Source organism: Schistocerca gregaria, chromosome 4 (assembly GCF_023897955.1).
Source record: "Schistocerca gregaria isolate iqSchGreg1 chromosome 4, iqSchGreg1.2, whole genome shotgun sequence".
Taxonomy (NCBI): Eukaryota; Metazoa; Arthropoda; class Insecta; order Orthoptera; family Acrididae; genus Schistocerca; species Schistocerca gregaria.
The window spans coordinates 227,712,824-227,730,749 of NC_064923.1; the positions used below are offsets into that span (position 1 = coordinate 227,712,824).

Sequence of the window (17,926 nt, forward strand, 5' to 3'; positions counted from 1 at the left end):
AACACTTTTTTTTGTCATCAGTCTACTGACTGGTTTGATGCGGCCCGCCACGAATTCCTTTCCTGTGCCAACCTCTTCATCTCAGAGTAGCACTTGCAACCTACGTCCTCAGTTATTTGCTTGATGTATTGCAATCTCTGTCTTCCTCTACAGTTTTTGCCCTCTACAGCTCCCTCTAGTACCATGGAAGTCATTCCCTCATGTCTCAGCAGATGTCCTATCATCCTGTCCCTTCTCCTTATCAGTGTTTTCCACATATTCCTTTCCTCTCCGATTCTGCGTAGAACCTCCTCATTCCTTACCTTATCAGTCCACCTAATTTTCAACATTCGTCTATAGCACCACATCTCAAATGCTTCGATTCTCTTCTGTTCCGGTTTTCCCACAGTCCATGTTTCACTACCATACAATGCTGTACTCCAGACGTACATCCTCAGAAATTTCTTTCTCAAATTAAGGCCGGTATTTGATATTAGTAGACTTCTCTTGGCAAGAAATGCCTTTTTTGCCATAGCGTGTCTGCTTTTGATGTCCTCCTTGCTCCGTCCGTCATTGATTATTTTACTGCCTAGGCATCAGAATTCCTAAATTTCATTGACTTCGTGACCATCAATCCTGATGTTAAGTTCTTCGCTGTTCTCATTTCTACTACTTCTCATTACCTTCGTCTTTTTCCGATTTACTCTCAAACCATACTGTGTACTCATTAGACTGTTTATTCCGTTCAGCAGATCATTTAATTCTTCTTTACTTTCACTCAGGATAGCAATGTGATCAGCAAATCGTATCATTGATATCCTTTCACCTTGTATTTTAATTCCACTCCTGAACCTTTCTTTTATTTCCATCATTGCTTCCTCGATGTACAGATTGAAGAGTAGGGGCGAAAGGCTACAGCCTTGTCTTACACCCTTCTTACTACGAGCACTTCGTTCTTGATCGTCCACTCTTATTTTCCCTGTTGGTTGTTGTACATATTCTATATGACCCGTCTCTCCCTACAGCTTGCCTCTACTTTTTTCAGAATCTCGAACAGCTTGAACCATTTTATATTGTCGAACGCTTTTTCCAGGTCGACAAATCCTATGAACGTGTCTTGATTTTTCTTTAGCCTTGCTTCCATTATTATCCGTAACGTCAGAATTGTCTCTCTCGTGTCTTTACTTTTCCTAAAGCCAAACTGATCGTCGCCTAGAACATTCTCAGTTTTCTATTCCATTCTTCTGTATATTATTCTTGTAAGCAGCTTCGATGCATGAGCTGTTAAGCTGACTGTGCGATAATTCTCGTACTTGTCAGTTCTTGCCGTCTTCGTAATTGTGTGGATGATGCTTTTCCGAAAGTCAGATGGTATGTCACCAGACTCACATATTCTACACACCAACGTGAATAGTCGTTTTGTTGCCACTTCCCGTAATGATTTTAGAAATTCTGATGGCATGTTATCTATCCCTTCTGCCTTATTTGACCGTAAGTCCTCCAAAGCTCTTTTAAATTCCGATTCTGATACTGGATCCCATATCTCTTCGAAATAGACTCCTGTTTCTTCTTCTATCACATCAGACAAATCTTCACCCTCATAGAGGCTTTCAATGTATTCTTTCCACCTATCTGCTCTCTCCTCTGCATTTAACAGTGGAATTCCCGTTGTACTCTTAATGTTACCACCGTTCCGGCAATCATATCTTTTTCGATGTCTTCACATTTTTCCTGCAGCCATTTCGTCTTAGCTTCCCTGCACTTCCTATTTATTTCATTTCTCAGTGCCTTGTATTTCTGCTTTCCTGATTTCCCCGGAACATGTTTGTACTTCCTCCTTTCATCAATCAACTGAAGTATTTCTTCTGTTACCCATGGTTTCTTCGCAGCTACCTTCTTTGTACCTATGTTTTCCTTCCCAACTTCTGTGATGGCCCTTTTTAGAGATGTCCATTCCTCTTCAACTGTACTGCCTACTGCGCTATTCCTTATTGCTGTATCTACAGCGTTAGAGAACCTCAAACGTATCTCGTCATTCCTTAGAACTTCCGTATCCCACTTCTTAGCGTATTGATTCTTCCTGACTAATGTCTTGAACTTCAGCCTACTCTTCATCACTACTATATTGTGATCTGAGTCTATATCTGCTCCTGGGTACGCCTTACAATCCAGTAATTTCGGAATCTCTGTCTGACCATGATGTAATCTAATTTAAATCTTCCCGTATCTCCCGCCCTTTTCCAAGTATACCTCCTCCTCTTGTGATTCTTGAACAGGGTATTCGCTATTACTAGCTGAAACTTGTTACAGAACTCAATTAGTCTTTCTCCTCTTTCATTCCTTGTACCAAGCCCATATTCTCCTGTAACCTTTTCTTCTACGCCTTCCCCTACAACTGCATTCCAGTCGCCCATGACTATTAGATTTTCGTCCCCCTTTACATACTGCATTACCCTTTCAATATTCTCATACACTTTCTCTATCTGTTCATCTTCAGCTTGCGACGTCGGCATGTATACCTGAACTATCGTTGTCGGTGTTGGTCTGCTGTCGATTCTGATTAGAACAACCCGGTCACTGAACTGTTCACAGTAAGACACCCTCTGGCCTACCTTCCTATTCATGACGAATCCTACACCTGTTGTACCATTTTCTGCTGCTGTTGATATTACTCGATACTCATCTGACCAGAAATCTTTGTCTTCCTTCCACTTCACTTCACTGACCCGTACTATAATTAGATTGAGCCTTTGCATTTCCCTTTTCATATTTTCTAGTTTCCCTACCACGTCCAAGCTTCTGACATTCCACGCCCCGACTCGTAGAACGTTATCCTTTCGTTGATTATTCAATCTTTTTCTCATGGTAACCTCCCCCTTGGCAGTCCCCTCCCAGAGATCCGAATGGGGGACTATTCCGGAATCTTTTGCCAATGATGAGATCATCATGACACTTCTTTAACTACAGGCCACATGTCCTGTGGATACACGTTACGTGTCTTTAATGTAGTGGTTTCCATTGCCTTCTGCATTCTCATGTCGTTGATCATTGCTGATTCTTCCGCCTTTAAGGGCAATTTCCCACCCCTAGACAAGAGAGTGCCCTGAACCTCTATCCGCTCCTCCGCCCTCTTTGACATGGCCGTTGGCAGAATGAGTCTGACTTCTTATGCCGGAAGTCTTCGGCCTCCAATGCTGATTATTTATCAAAATTTAGGCAGTGGCGGGGATCAAACCCGGGACCGAAAACGTTTTTATTATGAATCAAAGACGCTACCCCTAGACCACGGGTACCCACCAAACAAACACTACTAACAACGAAAATCTTGCAACGCACAGTTGGATCATCATTGCCTCAAAGTTGCGTACCCGTCCGGTAAACGGTTTTTCGTCTACATTGGCTCAAGTATTGACAGGTTAATTATAATCATCCTGTTGATCAGCCGGGGTTTTCTAGGAACGGTGTAAATTTTTCTCTAAATGAATAATGACATTAAGCTCCCTCAGTTTCCCATTTATAGCAGCAGTTAGAATTTTCGTTAACCTGAAGCGTGTTTTCTTCGTGAGACGAAAGTTCGTTTTGTGAAAACTCCAATTCAACGGGTACTACTCTGTTCTCCCATTATTCACTGCGATCCGGCCGGTTTGGCCGAGTGGTTCTAGGCGCTACAGAGTGGAACCGCGCGACAGCTACGGTCGCAGGCTCAAATCTATCCTCGGGCATGGATGGGTGTGTGATGTCCTTAGGTTAGTTAGGTTGAAGTAGTTGTAATTTCTAGGGGACTATTGACATCAGATGTTAAGTCCAATACTGCTCAGAGCCATTCATTGCGGTGTAATAAGTCGACTGAAAAAAAAATATGGTTCAAATGGCTGTGAGCACTACGGGACTTAACTTCTTTGGACATCAGTCCCCTAGAACGTAGAACTACTTAAACCTAACTAACCTAAGGACATCACACACATCCATGCCCGAGGCAGGATTCGAACCTGAGACCGTAGTGGTCGCGCGGTTCCAGACTGTAGCGCCTAGAATCGCTAGGCCACTCCGGCCAGCAAGACGACTGATGTCTCATGTGTAATCCACAGCTATGGTGAAAACCACCGTCATGCCAAAAGGAAGCAAGAGTTCCTGCAGACGTGGAGTGTATTTTGTAATTAATTTCCAGACTGAGCTGTGTTTCGAAGCAGTGGATTATAGGAACACGAGATCCATCCTCTCGAGAATTGCTACGAAGTTTTATATTTACAGAAATTGATTTAAATGGACATAGCGTACACATCATGTATCGGCCGTTTAGGTTATTTTACCTGCAGAAACCACTGTGATCTGCCTCGAAAATCTGTTTCGGACAAATAATTGACATTCCGGATAATGGAAGTGCAAATGCATGTTTGTTACTAATTTCAGAGTCGATATTGTGAAAGCAGTGTTCGCGCTCTGCAAAACATTAGCTTTATTTACGTTATTGTTCCCTTTTCGTTTCATGAAGTCCACCGCAGCTCATTTCAGTCATTTTCTACTAGTGGCGAATGCTATACCGCGCTTTAAAGACACAACATTGTTTCCTGTTAGCGCGTGTACCACTTGCTACACATTTCCTGGCCGCGTTTGTGTGCTCGTGCCAAGCGCTGCACAATGAGCGCCAGGGCCGGTTTTGCGGAATCCGGTTGGCGGCGCCCACCTTCGAGATAATGCGCCATTTTTCCCTCAAGAGGGGACGAACGTGAGAAAAAAGCGAGAAATTTTTATTGGTTCTTCATTTACTACGTGGTATTACAATTTCAATTCCTAATTATTACGTTCCAGTTCCACTCTTAAGTGTGGTACAAATAATAACTGACAAAAGCTTGCACGGGGCCGCGCCCCTTTCTTCTTCTATATTTCCTTACGTTATTTATTCCTGCTTCGTTTTCTTCCAGTTTTTCTAATCGCCATGCGGGCAATTTTTGTGTAGTGTATAAAGAATGTTGTGTAATAGCATCACTGCCATTGATATTGTATTCTTTGGTTTATGGCGTTTGTTTACAAGTTGTCCCAAGAGGGACGGTCAATATTTAGGGACATGACACGGACGATCATTCGAAGCACATATCCACCTAATCTGGACATGTGTCCTATTCAGAAAGGATTCAGAGAAAGTGCACATTTAATGTACGTTCGTTTTTGAGCTACTGGTACGCACGTATATGTCTTACTTATCCAACTTATTTAACGTTTTATTCCATCCCAATCTAACTCGTTGTCTTCAACCTCTTATATGCGCAGTTCTCCATTGTGTGTTGTGAGTGAAGTAGTGTTAGGGAGTGAGAGTGTGCCGGCAGCGGTGGTCTCGCAGTTCTAGGCGCGCAGTCCGGAACGGTGCGACTGCTACGGTCGCAGGTTCGAATCCTGCCTCGGACATGGATGTGTGTGACGTCCTTAGGTTAGTTAGGTTTAAGTAGTTCTAAGTTCTAGGCGACTGATGACCACAGATGTTAAGTCGCATAGTGCTCAGAGCCATTTGAGTGAGAGTGTATGAATGAGAAACGTCGATTAACTGTGTTTGTACACGCACTGGCTGAAACGCCACACATTTACACTGACATAGTGTGTGTTTACGGCTCCTGCGATGATAGTGCTCCTACTGCCGTCAACGAATAACGTCGGCGCTTTTCGACATGTTAAATTCCTGATAGTGGAGCGCGTACGAGAATTTTCAGCACAGTGCATTGATCAGGTTTCCTTCCAAGTTCACGTTTTTCTTCTGAACTGTGCAGGAACAGCAACACGTTGTTGACATGGTGCTGCGTTGTCCTACTACCAGCACACGGTGACTTTCTGCACGTATCAGTGTCCCAAAACGTGTATTGCGAACATTCCTTGCGGAAAAATTGTATCCGTGACCACAATCTCCAACTGGAGATAATGCCACACGACTTGAATTCTGTCACTGGTTAAATGACGATCGCCACATGCTCCCATTAATACTGCAACTCACTGATGAAGCCGTGGTTACAAGTAATAAAGTCAGCAATACATTTAATAGTCATCGATGGTCGCAGGAAATTCTACATGCTACAGTGGAAGCCAAGTTTCAAATTCGTTTTCCGATCAATATTTGATGCGGCTTCATTGGTGACATGGTGGTAGGTCCAATCGCTGAATGACGGAATTATTGGCAATTTTTGGAAAATTCGTTTCTTGGACACCTTGAGGACGTTCCTTCGGCCACACAGACAGCAATGTACTACGAGTATGACGGAGCCGCTTCACATTTTACCAGACGCCGTAGAGAACATTTCAACCGCACTTACTTTACTCGCTGGATTGGTCGTGGTAGCACTAAAACGCTAGAACCCGATGCCGTTAGATTTTTTTATGGGAGGGAATTGGATGAAGTCTGTTACGTACACAGAAAAGGTGACAACGCGAGATGATATGCTTTGTCCCATGACGGACGCTGCAGCCCTTCACAGAGGATGTGCATACGCATTCAGGCAAACAATACAAGATGCTCTCCGAAGAGTGCAAAAATGCACCGAAGTTGACGCTGGAACATCCGAACATTTATTGTGTACCGTACAACAGTTGTAATGCGACGTGTACGATAATGCGTAGAGGTGAATCTATTAAAAATCGAATTACTCTTCCGATATTTTCCAAAACCCATAATGTAGTGTTTACTAACTGTTGTACATGTGTGCATGTGCAAACTTGACAATGTTCTGAATAAAACTGAAAATAAACAACAATGGACATTAAATGTATTCTATCTCGGAAACCATTCGGAATGTGTACGTTTTAACGTTCTTTAATAAAATGAGATAATACACGTAACGATTACGTTGAATGAATGTCTCGACTGTGGAATGGACATAGGACTCGAATTGTTGTGTGGCGTGTTGTAACTACAAGTGGTGTGCTTTCTCTGGGTTATTGTCAGCAAAACTTGACACGAATCGATTGTGCAATAAACTCCGATTACCAATAAAGAAAAACGGTCACTGCAATCTACATTCAGGCCCTTAGGCATTGAATCATCTGGCCTTGTTCAAAACTGAGTGACCGCTACGGTCGCAGGTTCGAATCCTGCCTCGGGCAGGATGCCCTTAGGTTAGTTAGGTGTAAGTAGTTCTAAGTTCTAGGGGATTGATGATCTCAGGTGTTAAGTCCCATTATGCTCAGAGCCATTTTGAAGCAAAACTGAGTCTTTCATAAAAAAAAATATAAATATGCTAGCTACAGGCTCAGCAGTGTGCAATGCTGGCCATAATACTTGAAATGCACATGAAATTCATTTAGCTGATAAACGAGAACATTTAAGAAAATTCAACTTCTTTTAAAAATATGACCTGGACAGGGATGCGGTACTGATTATGGTGAATTACTAACACTCAGTTTTCTTAACGAAATTATAATGCTAGTTAAGTTTGTATTTTCAAAATTGATTCACAAACAATGAGATTTAAACAGCAAGTATTATCTAACCTCATTACACCAGTATAAATGCAAATTATCAAATAACGTATAGCTGCCGGTCGCGGTGGTCTCGCGGTTCTAGGCGCGCAGTCCGGAACCGCGCGACTGCTACGGTCGCAGGTTCGAATCCTGCCTCGGGCATGGATGTGTGTGATGTCTTTAGGTTAGTTAGGTTTAAGTAGTTCTAAGTTCTAGGGGACTGATGACCACAGCTGTTAAGTCCCATAGTGCTCGTAGCCATTTGAACCATTTTTAACGTATAGCTCTGGTAACAAATCTCAGAAGCATTACAAAAATGAAATATCCAACTAGCATTTTTATCAAAACGGTTTACGTACGCTCTGTCGTTACTCAAAGATTACAAATTAATAACGTGTCAACTAAAACAGAAATCATAATTATTTAACATTTCAACCTTGCTTGCATGAAGACTTGCTTCCATGTTCAACAATATTGGCATACCTTCATTAATCTAACACTTGGTGGCTTCACACAGCACACCACAAAGACTGCCTACTCCACCGCCTTTCCCTCTCAGACAGCTACCTGCAGCTGTGCGCCCAGCGCTTCTTACTCCAACAAAGCAGTATCTTGGGTTCTGCCGTCGCTCACAGTCAGCGACGAGCACTATCGAGCCACATTGTTTACAGTATCATACTCGGGTGCCACATACAAAGTTGCCCCAGTATACTCGTTTCAATGTGAAGTTTATTTCTTCAGATGTTCTTTCCGGTTATATCTCTGAAAATTACCATTTCTCCTGTGACACCCTCTGATGACTTTCTTAAACCGGTCTCATGGGTCAAAGCGCGGTTGACAACCCTTAAGTTGGCTGATGTATTATTGTAATAGCACAGAGATCAAACATGTACCCACCAGTGATTCGCGTGGTTCATCTCTTCCACCGCACATCGCGCCGGGGCGCGGTTAGTACTCTTCGTGACAGAACCGCACCTCAGACCCCGACGAACAGGACGTTTCACATTGAGTAACACACTTGCTAGGTCTAGCTACCCTGCACGGCTCACTTCTATCTACTAACAGCCAACATTTTGCCCTGTGTCCTCACACGCCCTATTGCGGAAAAATGCTCCCCATACTTTACAGAAACTAGATTTTATGGCGTTTAGTTAAAGATCTAGTTGAAGATTACTGTCGATACCAGCTACACTGAAAGTAGGCGCAAGTCATCTTGAGAAAGCAATAAGAACCACACTGCGTGAAAAGAAAAGTGAAGCACCCGCGAGGCATACTCGGATGTCAAACTACGTTCGCGTGCACACTGTCACTACACGTATAAATGACCAGAACTACAAATACCGGCGACAACAGTGCCCTAAAACATGGCGTCATTTAAAAAAACTGCTCAAGAATGGCAAAAAATGGGCATAGTGGGGTTTCTGACGTACCTGATAAAGATTTCTATAACAAAACTGAAAAATTCAAGATGGCGAATTTAATGCGACGGAAAGAATTCGGAAAATTAATGAAGTCCACAAACATAATGTTTTCGGTGAACATTTATAATTTTAAAGGTAAACTTTATTACAGAACCGCCACTGCCACTGTCTTTATTAAAAGGGATGTTAGTAACAAAAAATGTTCTTCCTCTTGTGTTCCTAGTTCTACATCTCCCTTTCCTTTTTCATCTTTTTCCTTGCCGACATTTTTATTCTCTTCATTATCCTCAGCATCTGATGCCTCGTAATCCTCTGCATCAGGTACCAACGTGACAAGAGCTTCTAACAAAAAACTTTTCACTTTCCTCGGAGATGGTTCCGCAAAGCAGAAATGCAAGTATTAGCCTTTCTCCAGAAGTCTCCGGAATACATCCACCATATTTTTCACGATAGGAGGCTTCTGGGCAAAGCTTAGGAGCTTTTGCCTTATAAACTTTTCTGTAGATTCCTGCACATCTTTCGACAGCTGACTGATTAGTTAAATTAAGCAGTTATGTCCGGCCCATGGATCAAAAGTCGATCGACCCCTGTTGGCACATAGTACCATGAGTACTCTTTGATATAAAGCCTGGCTGTTGCAAGGGCAAAAATTTCTCAGTGCAAATAAAGGTACTTTGCAACTGTCGCTTAAGAAATAGCTCAATGCCGGAATTGCCGCTAGTAACTGGATTTTATCACTGATTCGCGAAGATGATAGTATATACTTAATGATGGAATGAAAATAAGTCGGAATTTGGTGAAATTTCCAAATTATGTTATTTCGCTCTTTTTTTTGCCTGCACTTCGGTAAGAAATTACCTAACTAACAAAAACTAATTGTTAATTATTGATTAAATAATGACGAAGTGTTCGTTATTAACTATACATCCTTTGGAACAGTCTCCATTTAAAAAAATTCCGTTCTGCTTTCGCTGGTTAAATATTTCATCCGAAAGTCGCAGTACTTTTCCAGCCCGGCCAGTTCGAACTTCATCCCACAAATGAATGCCGCATTGGACCTGAAATTAAACCTTCGGAAGAAACAGTTGGCCACTTCTAAGCCAAGATTTCGGTGGACCACCTCCGACTACCACAAGGAGGATCGCCGTATTGCACACCAAGCATATCGTATCCCTTCACGTCGGCGCCTGGCACCGGAGACCAAGTAATGGACTCCCTGCAACAATCCGTGTCATTCTTGTGCAGTCAGGCAGCATACGTGGCCTACCGTTAACGCCACAACACAAACGGCTGCGTCTGGAGTCTTGCCGTGACTGTGAAGCATGGACTGTTGGTGAGTGCCGTCCAATGTGTTCAGCAGTGATCGCGGTTACGCACGACCCGAGATGACCTCCTCGGCGAGTGTGGTTGCGACCTGGGAAGGGGCCCCGATCTTCCAACATTTTATAAAGTCCACAGTGGCGCTCCTCCTGGCACCATGGTGTGGGAGCCATCTGGTATGACTTCATGTCATGGCTGGTAGTAGTGATCGAGGAACTCAGAGGGCAGAGTGGCACGTCACGGACATCCTACGACCCACTGTGTTACCTCACATGCGACAGTGTCGTGGTGCCATTTTCCAACAGGATAATGCTTGTCCACACGTAGAACGTGTCTCTTTGAACTACCTGCGTGATCAGGTTACCTTCCTTTAAGTTGGTTGGTTTGTGGGATTAAAGGGACCAGACCTTCCTTTAGGAAAGTGGGTGCACTCAGCGACTGTTATATATATCTGCGTGACCTTTATTCACCTAGCCAGCAAAATACCCTTATCTGTTCCCGATACATCAAGTGTGGGAATATGTCGGACGTCACTCGGTCCCATTGCCAACATCCACGATGTCAGGAACCACTTAAAACAGTTGTAGGTAAGTTGGCCTCAAGAAATGATACAGCGGTTTTTTGCCACCCTTCGCAACAAAATCATGTCATGCACCCAGGTCAGGCAAGTGGGGGTGCAACATACTATAAGTAAGTGGACACATGTTGTCAAGTTCTTTGTGAAGATGACTCGATATTGCAATCATTACAGCACCATCAAGCACCCTCTCCTCTCAACCCGCGAAGTTTCATTTCGTTTCGTCCACCTCCTCTGAGTGCTTCGTTTTTCCTGTCAAGCAGTGCCCATTTCTATGTTAGTTCAGTACAGCTTTCAGACACTTGTCAGGTGATAACTGTCATGTCTGATGTCAATCAGAATATTCAGTATTTGTAGTTGTGTTCTAAACTCTGATAAACTAAATTACATGCTATTCCTAGTACAATTTAATTCACTAAATTCACTAAAGTCTACAACACAGCAACGGAGAACATGCTGATGGATACTGTAGTGCTATCTGCATTTGTAAAACAATGGAGGTTTTCAGTATTTACAAAACACATCTTTCGTTTTTCTATGTAATATCATGATAACAGCGTCAGGCTACATACAGCATTTTTCTAATTATTTATCTTCCACTCTTAGTTAGTTTTGCTTGACCTAGTGTATGACAAATGATCGTGCAAGTAATACGTCACAGAAAATGACTTGTATTTACCTCATGTCTGTGATGAGCAGCAGGGTCATGCGTCCCAGGGAACTGGAATGCACAGCAATGGTAAGGGTATGTCAGCAGTGCCACGCGGATATTCTGAAACAGGAAAAATATTTTTTTTTTCAATTGGGCTAATAACTCTATCTCGATCTGTGCTGTTTTCCTTTCTGCAGCATTTCATTCATCATGGTGGAAAGTTTCTGTTCTTCCCAAATGTAACGCTGATTCGCAAACCTTATCAACGCATCTTCTTATGTGCGTTTGGATTAGGAAGCGTGAAAAACTGCGATTGCTCTATTTATTTACCAATTCATCGAGATTGTCGGTGAGGGAGGACAGGTGGATGGCGTTTATCTACTTAAAGGCTTTTAAGAGAGATTCTCATTACAAAGAACGCCGTGGAATTTGTGATCACGTATTTCACTGGGTTGAGGACATTGTACCCAGCAGGGCACTTTTTTTAATTTTCAACTACAACTCATCGCTGGAAGCAAGTAAAAAATTGGATGTTTTTAGAGTAAGTCTCATAAGCCTTGAAAGCCGCCTACTCCTTTCTACATTTAATCCGAGCACAATACTGGTATGACTTCTCTATCGATGGCCTGAAAATAATCTCCTTCGAGCTCAAAATTTTGACCAGCTAATAGATATTGACAAGACCTGCCTTCCTTTTACGAGATGTTCGGAGATAGGAAAGACCTTCACTACGCGATAATGAATGTTGGGGATCTTGAACAATTGTTTAAGTAATACAGAATTACGACCAATACACACAAATGTGCTTCCGCTCTTGTAGAAAAGGTGCGTGCAATGGAGATGTAAAATGCATACATTTTTGAAAAAGGCAATCACAATAGTCACACTCAAGCATGTCTCTCGAAGTTCTGAACAGCTGCGCCTTACCTTACACCTGCTGTAACATGTATGCCAAGAGAGTCGTTGAAAGCTTGTCTAAATAATGACTCCACTGATGGTTGAACGTATTCAGTTATGTGTTCACGTCAGTTACTACATTAGATAAAGAGTAAATGAGCTCATGAGACATGATCAGGAGACCATGATAATTTATACGTGGTTTTGGGATGAGGAATAATTACACAAAAATTGGATTAAAAATGGTTCAAATATCACTGAGTACTATGGGACATCTAAGGTCATCAGTCCCCTAGAACTTAGAACTACTTACACCTAACTAACCTAAGGACATCAAACACATCTATGCCCGACGCAGGATTCGAATCTGCGACCGTAACAATCGCGCGGTTGCAGACTGAAGCGCCTAGAACCGCTAGGCCACGGCGGCCGGCAATTGGATTAATTATTATTATTCGAGAAAACCATCACGGTAACTCATCAATAAAATTGCAGATGTCCTGCGTGGGATCACGTGGAACACAACTACCACAGATCGTCAAAATTAGAGCAAACGGAACCAGATATAATTTCTAATCCCGGTAGGAACGTGAGCTGTGATCTATTTTCGCGAGTGAGTTAATGAAAGGCAGATACTGCTCCTTGAATATGGAACAAAGTCTCTGGCTCTGAACAAAGATCTAGCTTGGTTACAAAGAAATCTCGTAAGCTGAAAGCTGTGCTGTTAGGATATAACACCAAAGTACGCTAGACAGCATACAGGAATCTAGGCTACGATTGGTCATCGATACGAGACATTACACAAAATCGTCGAATTTGAATCAAGAGAATCATGAAAAGTGCAAGAAGATCCCACGCAGTACTACTACCCCAGTGGTCGATGCAAACAGAGTGACTTGTCTCTCAGTCCACATGGGTACTCTAATTCAGATCTCAATCATATCATTGTTTTAAAATATGACTTAAATATTTCTATAGGAAAGACAGACGAACACACGGAGGGAAGGAACGTACATCTAGAGGTGGCAGTATGGACCATTCAGAAGGAAACGTCACTCATACTTTCGCAGCGGATGCCTTTTTCACGCTACTGAATGCTTTCTGAGAATAACTAATTGTAACTTATTGTTTTGGAACATATTAAGCGAATATTTTTTTATTCTTTGTTGCCCCTATTACATATATTGTTGAAAGTTGTGACTGGCGTAAATAGAGAATGATTCGGGCTGTTGAACAGTTAACCACTGTTGACCGAATTTCAGAGGGGAGGGATTTTCACAGAAGCTTTGTTCTAAGAACAACTTGCAGCTTGTTATAGCTGCACACTGATGGAGACAACTGAGTTTAGAGTGACTCTGACACGCACAATTATTTCAGGTAACTGTCGTGGGTAATGGAAGAATTTGCCTATCGTAGAACACAAAAAGTTTGTGTAACATGTAGACGTGAAAGTGTATTCAGCTTTAGTATTTACCCTACCGAAATCTGTGATGATCACTTCTTAATCTTACATTAGGTACTTTGGTTGTCAAAATATAATGAATACTATGAGATAAGCATGTGGCGCGATTTAGAGCATCGTTAAAAGCACTCTTATCACCCGTTATCCACTCACACGAAAGAGACGAACGAAAACCTCGAAGCTGAAGCCCACAACGTACAGAATGGTAACAATCTTGGTGACACCTGTCTGGACCAGTGTCACAACCAGTGTGACAACCAGTGTCAGTTTCTCAGTTGCTGACAAGTCTCAACATATTACGCAATATGAAAATAAGACATCCTCGTAAGAGTCAGTCACAAAGTATTCGATTTTATAAACAACTAAATGCGATTCAGTTATTTTACGCCGCTACTAAATTAATCTTCTCGGTATATTTTCATTACTTTCATTTCAGAGAAAACAAAAATTAAATACAAATTCTTTATTTAGAGGCTTTGCAACACCTTGAAATTAAGCACGGAGCTCCTTTCTTGGAGTCAAAGACGACTAAAGGCAAGGTCGTTCCCCGTAAATTATTTCTTAACGACTTTTCAGAAAGGAGCGCTTTATCACCTGTCGTTTCCAGCTACCAAGGCGTCAGTGCCCTTTTGTTTCTGTGGACACAAAGTATCAAAATTCCGTCATATATTTAATATAGCTCACGTTACGCGATAATTTTTGTTACAAAATTATTTGTACGTTCTTTGTTCATCCTTTTATTGAATCTCGAATTACACTTCTCGATTTCAGTATCTACATATATTAATATACGGTGGACATAACGTTATGACCACCAAAAATGAAACATGTTTAACAAATTGTTGTTGCACACTCACATTATTTTTTTAACATCGACCTACCGCCATTTGACGGTATTGTTGTTTACTTAATTATGACCCAGGTCTCGGCTTTTTTTTCCATTTTCAAGTGATTAAGTTTATGTCATTAACATATTTTGCAGGACGTCAAGCTAGAAATTGGCTACAAATTAAGAAAAATATTCGCTCCCCACGAAATGTCACATGTAAAATCATCATTTTGTAAAAATATCAGCAGATAACTGTTGGAGCACGTCATTATGAGATCAGAAGTATCCGGACACCTGGCTGAAAATGATTTACAAGTACGTGGCAATATGGTGTTGGCCCACCCTTAGCCTTGATGACAGCTTTCACAGTCGCAGGCATATACGTTCAATCAGATGCTGGAAGGTTTCTTGGGGAATGGCATTCCATTCTTCACGGAGTGCTGCTTTGAGGAAGGTATCGATGTCAGTCGGTGTGGCCTGGCACGAAGTCGGCGTTCCAAAACATCCCAAAGATATTCTGTAGGATTCAGGTGAGGACTCTGTGCAGGATAGACCATTACAGGGAAATTATTGTCGTAACCACTGTGCTACAGGCAGTGCATTATGAACAGGTGCACGATCGTGCTGAAAGATGCAATCGCCATCCCCGAATTTCTCTTCAACAGTAGGAAGCAAGAAGGTGTTTAAAACAAACAAAAAAAGACCTGCGCTGTGATAGTGCCACGTAAACCAACAAGGGGTGCGGCCCCCTCCATGAAAAACACGACCTACCATAACACCACGGCCTCCAAATTTTTCTGTTAGCACTACACTCGCTGACAGATAACGTTAACCGGGCATTCGCGATACCCGCGCAATGCCATCGGATCACCACGTTGTGTACCATGATTCGTCGCTCAACATAACGTTTTTCCACTGTTCAATCGCCCAATGTTGAGGCTTTGTTTGGCATTTACCGCCGTGATGTGTGGCTTATGAGCACCCGCTCGACCATGAAATCAAAGTTTTCTCACTCCCCGCCCTACTGTCATAGTTCTTGCAGTGGATCCTGATCCAGATTGGAATTCTTGTGTGATGGTCTGGATAGATGTCCGCCTATTACACATTATGACCCTCTTCAACTGTCGGTGGTCTCTGTCAGTCAATAGATGAAGTCGACCTGTACGCTTTTGTGCTGTACTTGTCCCTTCAAGTTTCCACTTCACTATCACATCGGAAACAGTGGACCTATGGATGTTTAGGACTGTGGAAATCTTGCGTACAGACGTACGTCAGAAGTGACACCCAATCACCTGACCACGTTCACAGTCCGTGAGCTCTGCGGAGCACCCCATTCTCCTCTCTCACGATGTCTGATTACTGAGGTCGCTGATATGGGGCACCTGGTAGTAGGTGGCAGCACAGGGCACCTATTGTGAAAAATGTATGTTTTGGGGGAGGGGGGCGGGAGATGTACGGATACTGCTGGTCATATAGTGAATCTAATAAAAACAATTTTAATTTTTATTAATTATTATGTTCTCCCACTATTAGTTACTGTTTTTTTTTACAGACCGATGGGCCAGATTTCGCTGGAAAAATTAGGTGACAGGTACCAGGTCACAAACTTTTTCAAGCCAAGTGCATATCTTAGCCAGGTGGTAGAGGATATAGGTTCCTTGTGCAAGGGTTTCTCAAAGCAGGATCATGTGATGATAGTGGGTGGAGTGGGAAACAGTATTGATAGGGATCAGGGCTACAGTATTGTGACCTGGTGAAAGTAGCCTCTGCAACGACCCACACCAATGTTGGGCTGGTGCCTGATTTCATGCGGCATGATCAGCCCCAGCTGAGCTGCTCTGTCAGGAGGGTAAATATGGAGTTGGATCAGTTGCATAGGGTCGCCACTCTGTCAGATACTGGATTGGTTACTGTCGAGGCTATTGATAGGGGGGGATTTCACAAGGCATGGCCTACACCTCAATAGGAAAGGGAAGGGTAAAGTGGCTGGGTTGTTAGCGAAATCCATAAGGGGGGACACTAGTACTCATGGATGTACCTCTTTTTTTGAAAAATATTAGTGTCCTATGAGACGTTCAGGCAGGCGGATGCTTAAGAGGTCCTAAACTCACAAGATTCTCACATCAGGCAAGTAAATAATAATGTCACCATATTTAACCAAAATATTGGTGGATTAAAGAAAAAAGTAGATTTTTCACAAAAGCAAAGTAAAAAATAATGTGATCATTTTTCACCAAAATATTCTGGGATTGAAGAATAAAGTAGATGAGCTCCTGGTTTGTTTAGATGACAGTGAATCTGATAACGTAATAGGTATACTATTGCCGTCTGAGCATCACATTGTGTCTGATATGGAAAAGGTAAATATCAGTGGTTGTAAACTAGCTACACGTATGAGTATAGAGAAGACAGTGAGAGAAGAAGTTGCCATATATGTCAAAAGTTATCACTGTGTAAAAAGCTTAGATACAGAAAATTTTTTGTCTAGAGCAACATATAGAAGCATGTGCCTGTCAACTTAAACTGAAGGAGGGCTCTTTTATAATTGTAGCTGTATGTAGGTACCCTTCAGGAAACTTTGGTTTATTCCTGGAGAACTTGAATGCCTTGTTGTTCTATTTGTCAGGTAAGGGAAAGAAAATTACTACTTGTGGGGACATCAGTGTTGATTCACTGAAAGACTGTAATAGGAAGAATGACCTGGAATATATGACATAGCTCCATTCAGTAATTCAAAACTAGCCTCAAACGTTGTGCAATCAATTAATAACTCAACAATTAGAAATTTCAAAGAAAATCTTCAGCAGTTAGACTGGGATGAGGTGTACAAGGAACCAGATGCTCATTTCAAATATAACTTATTTCATGGTACACTTGTAAGAGAATTTGACAACTGTTTCCCCAAGAAAGTAGTTAAATCTAATTATAAGAAACCATGCAAAAAAACCTTGCCGTACTAAAGGAATAAAAATATCTTGTAACCACGAAAGGGAACTGAATCTAACAACAAGAAAGAGTAATGACCCAGAAACCACCAAATACTCTAAAAACTACTGTGCTACATTAAGAAAGGTTATTAAAAAGTCCAGACCATGTGAATCATGTCTGAGATTAATACCTATGATAACAAAATCAAAACAATTTGTAATATTATTACAAGAGAGACAGGCAACCATTAGTACAGGATGAGAGCATTACCACCAAAGCGAACGGAAACCTGACAAACAACAAGCCGGAAGCCGAAACTATTTCGAACACTAACTTTTTAAATCTTTAGAGAGAATAGGATCTATATGTTCATAAGAATAAGCAAGGCAGGTAATGGAAGAGGCCTTATCCACGCCATTTT

The 17,926-nt window shown here is 42.0% G+C and overlaps 1 protein-coding gene across 1 annotated transcript in view; it reads right to left on the reverse strand.

Annotated features, from left to right (window-relative positions):
• The window catches only part of LOC126267153 (follicle-stimulating hormone receptor-like), a 1,045,286-nt gene that overhangs the window by 79,954 nt on the left and 947,406 nt on the right, over nt 1-17,926 (reverse strand). The window contains exon 11 of the mRNA XM_049972091.1: nt 11,417-11,509. Within this exon, the coding sequence (XP_049828048.1) occupies nt 11,417-11,509 (93 nt within the window). The remainder of the gene's footprint in view (nt 1-11,416; nt 11,510-17,926) is intronic.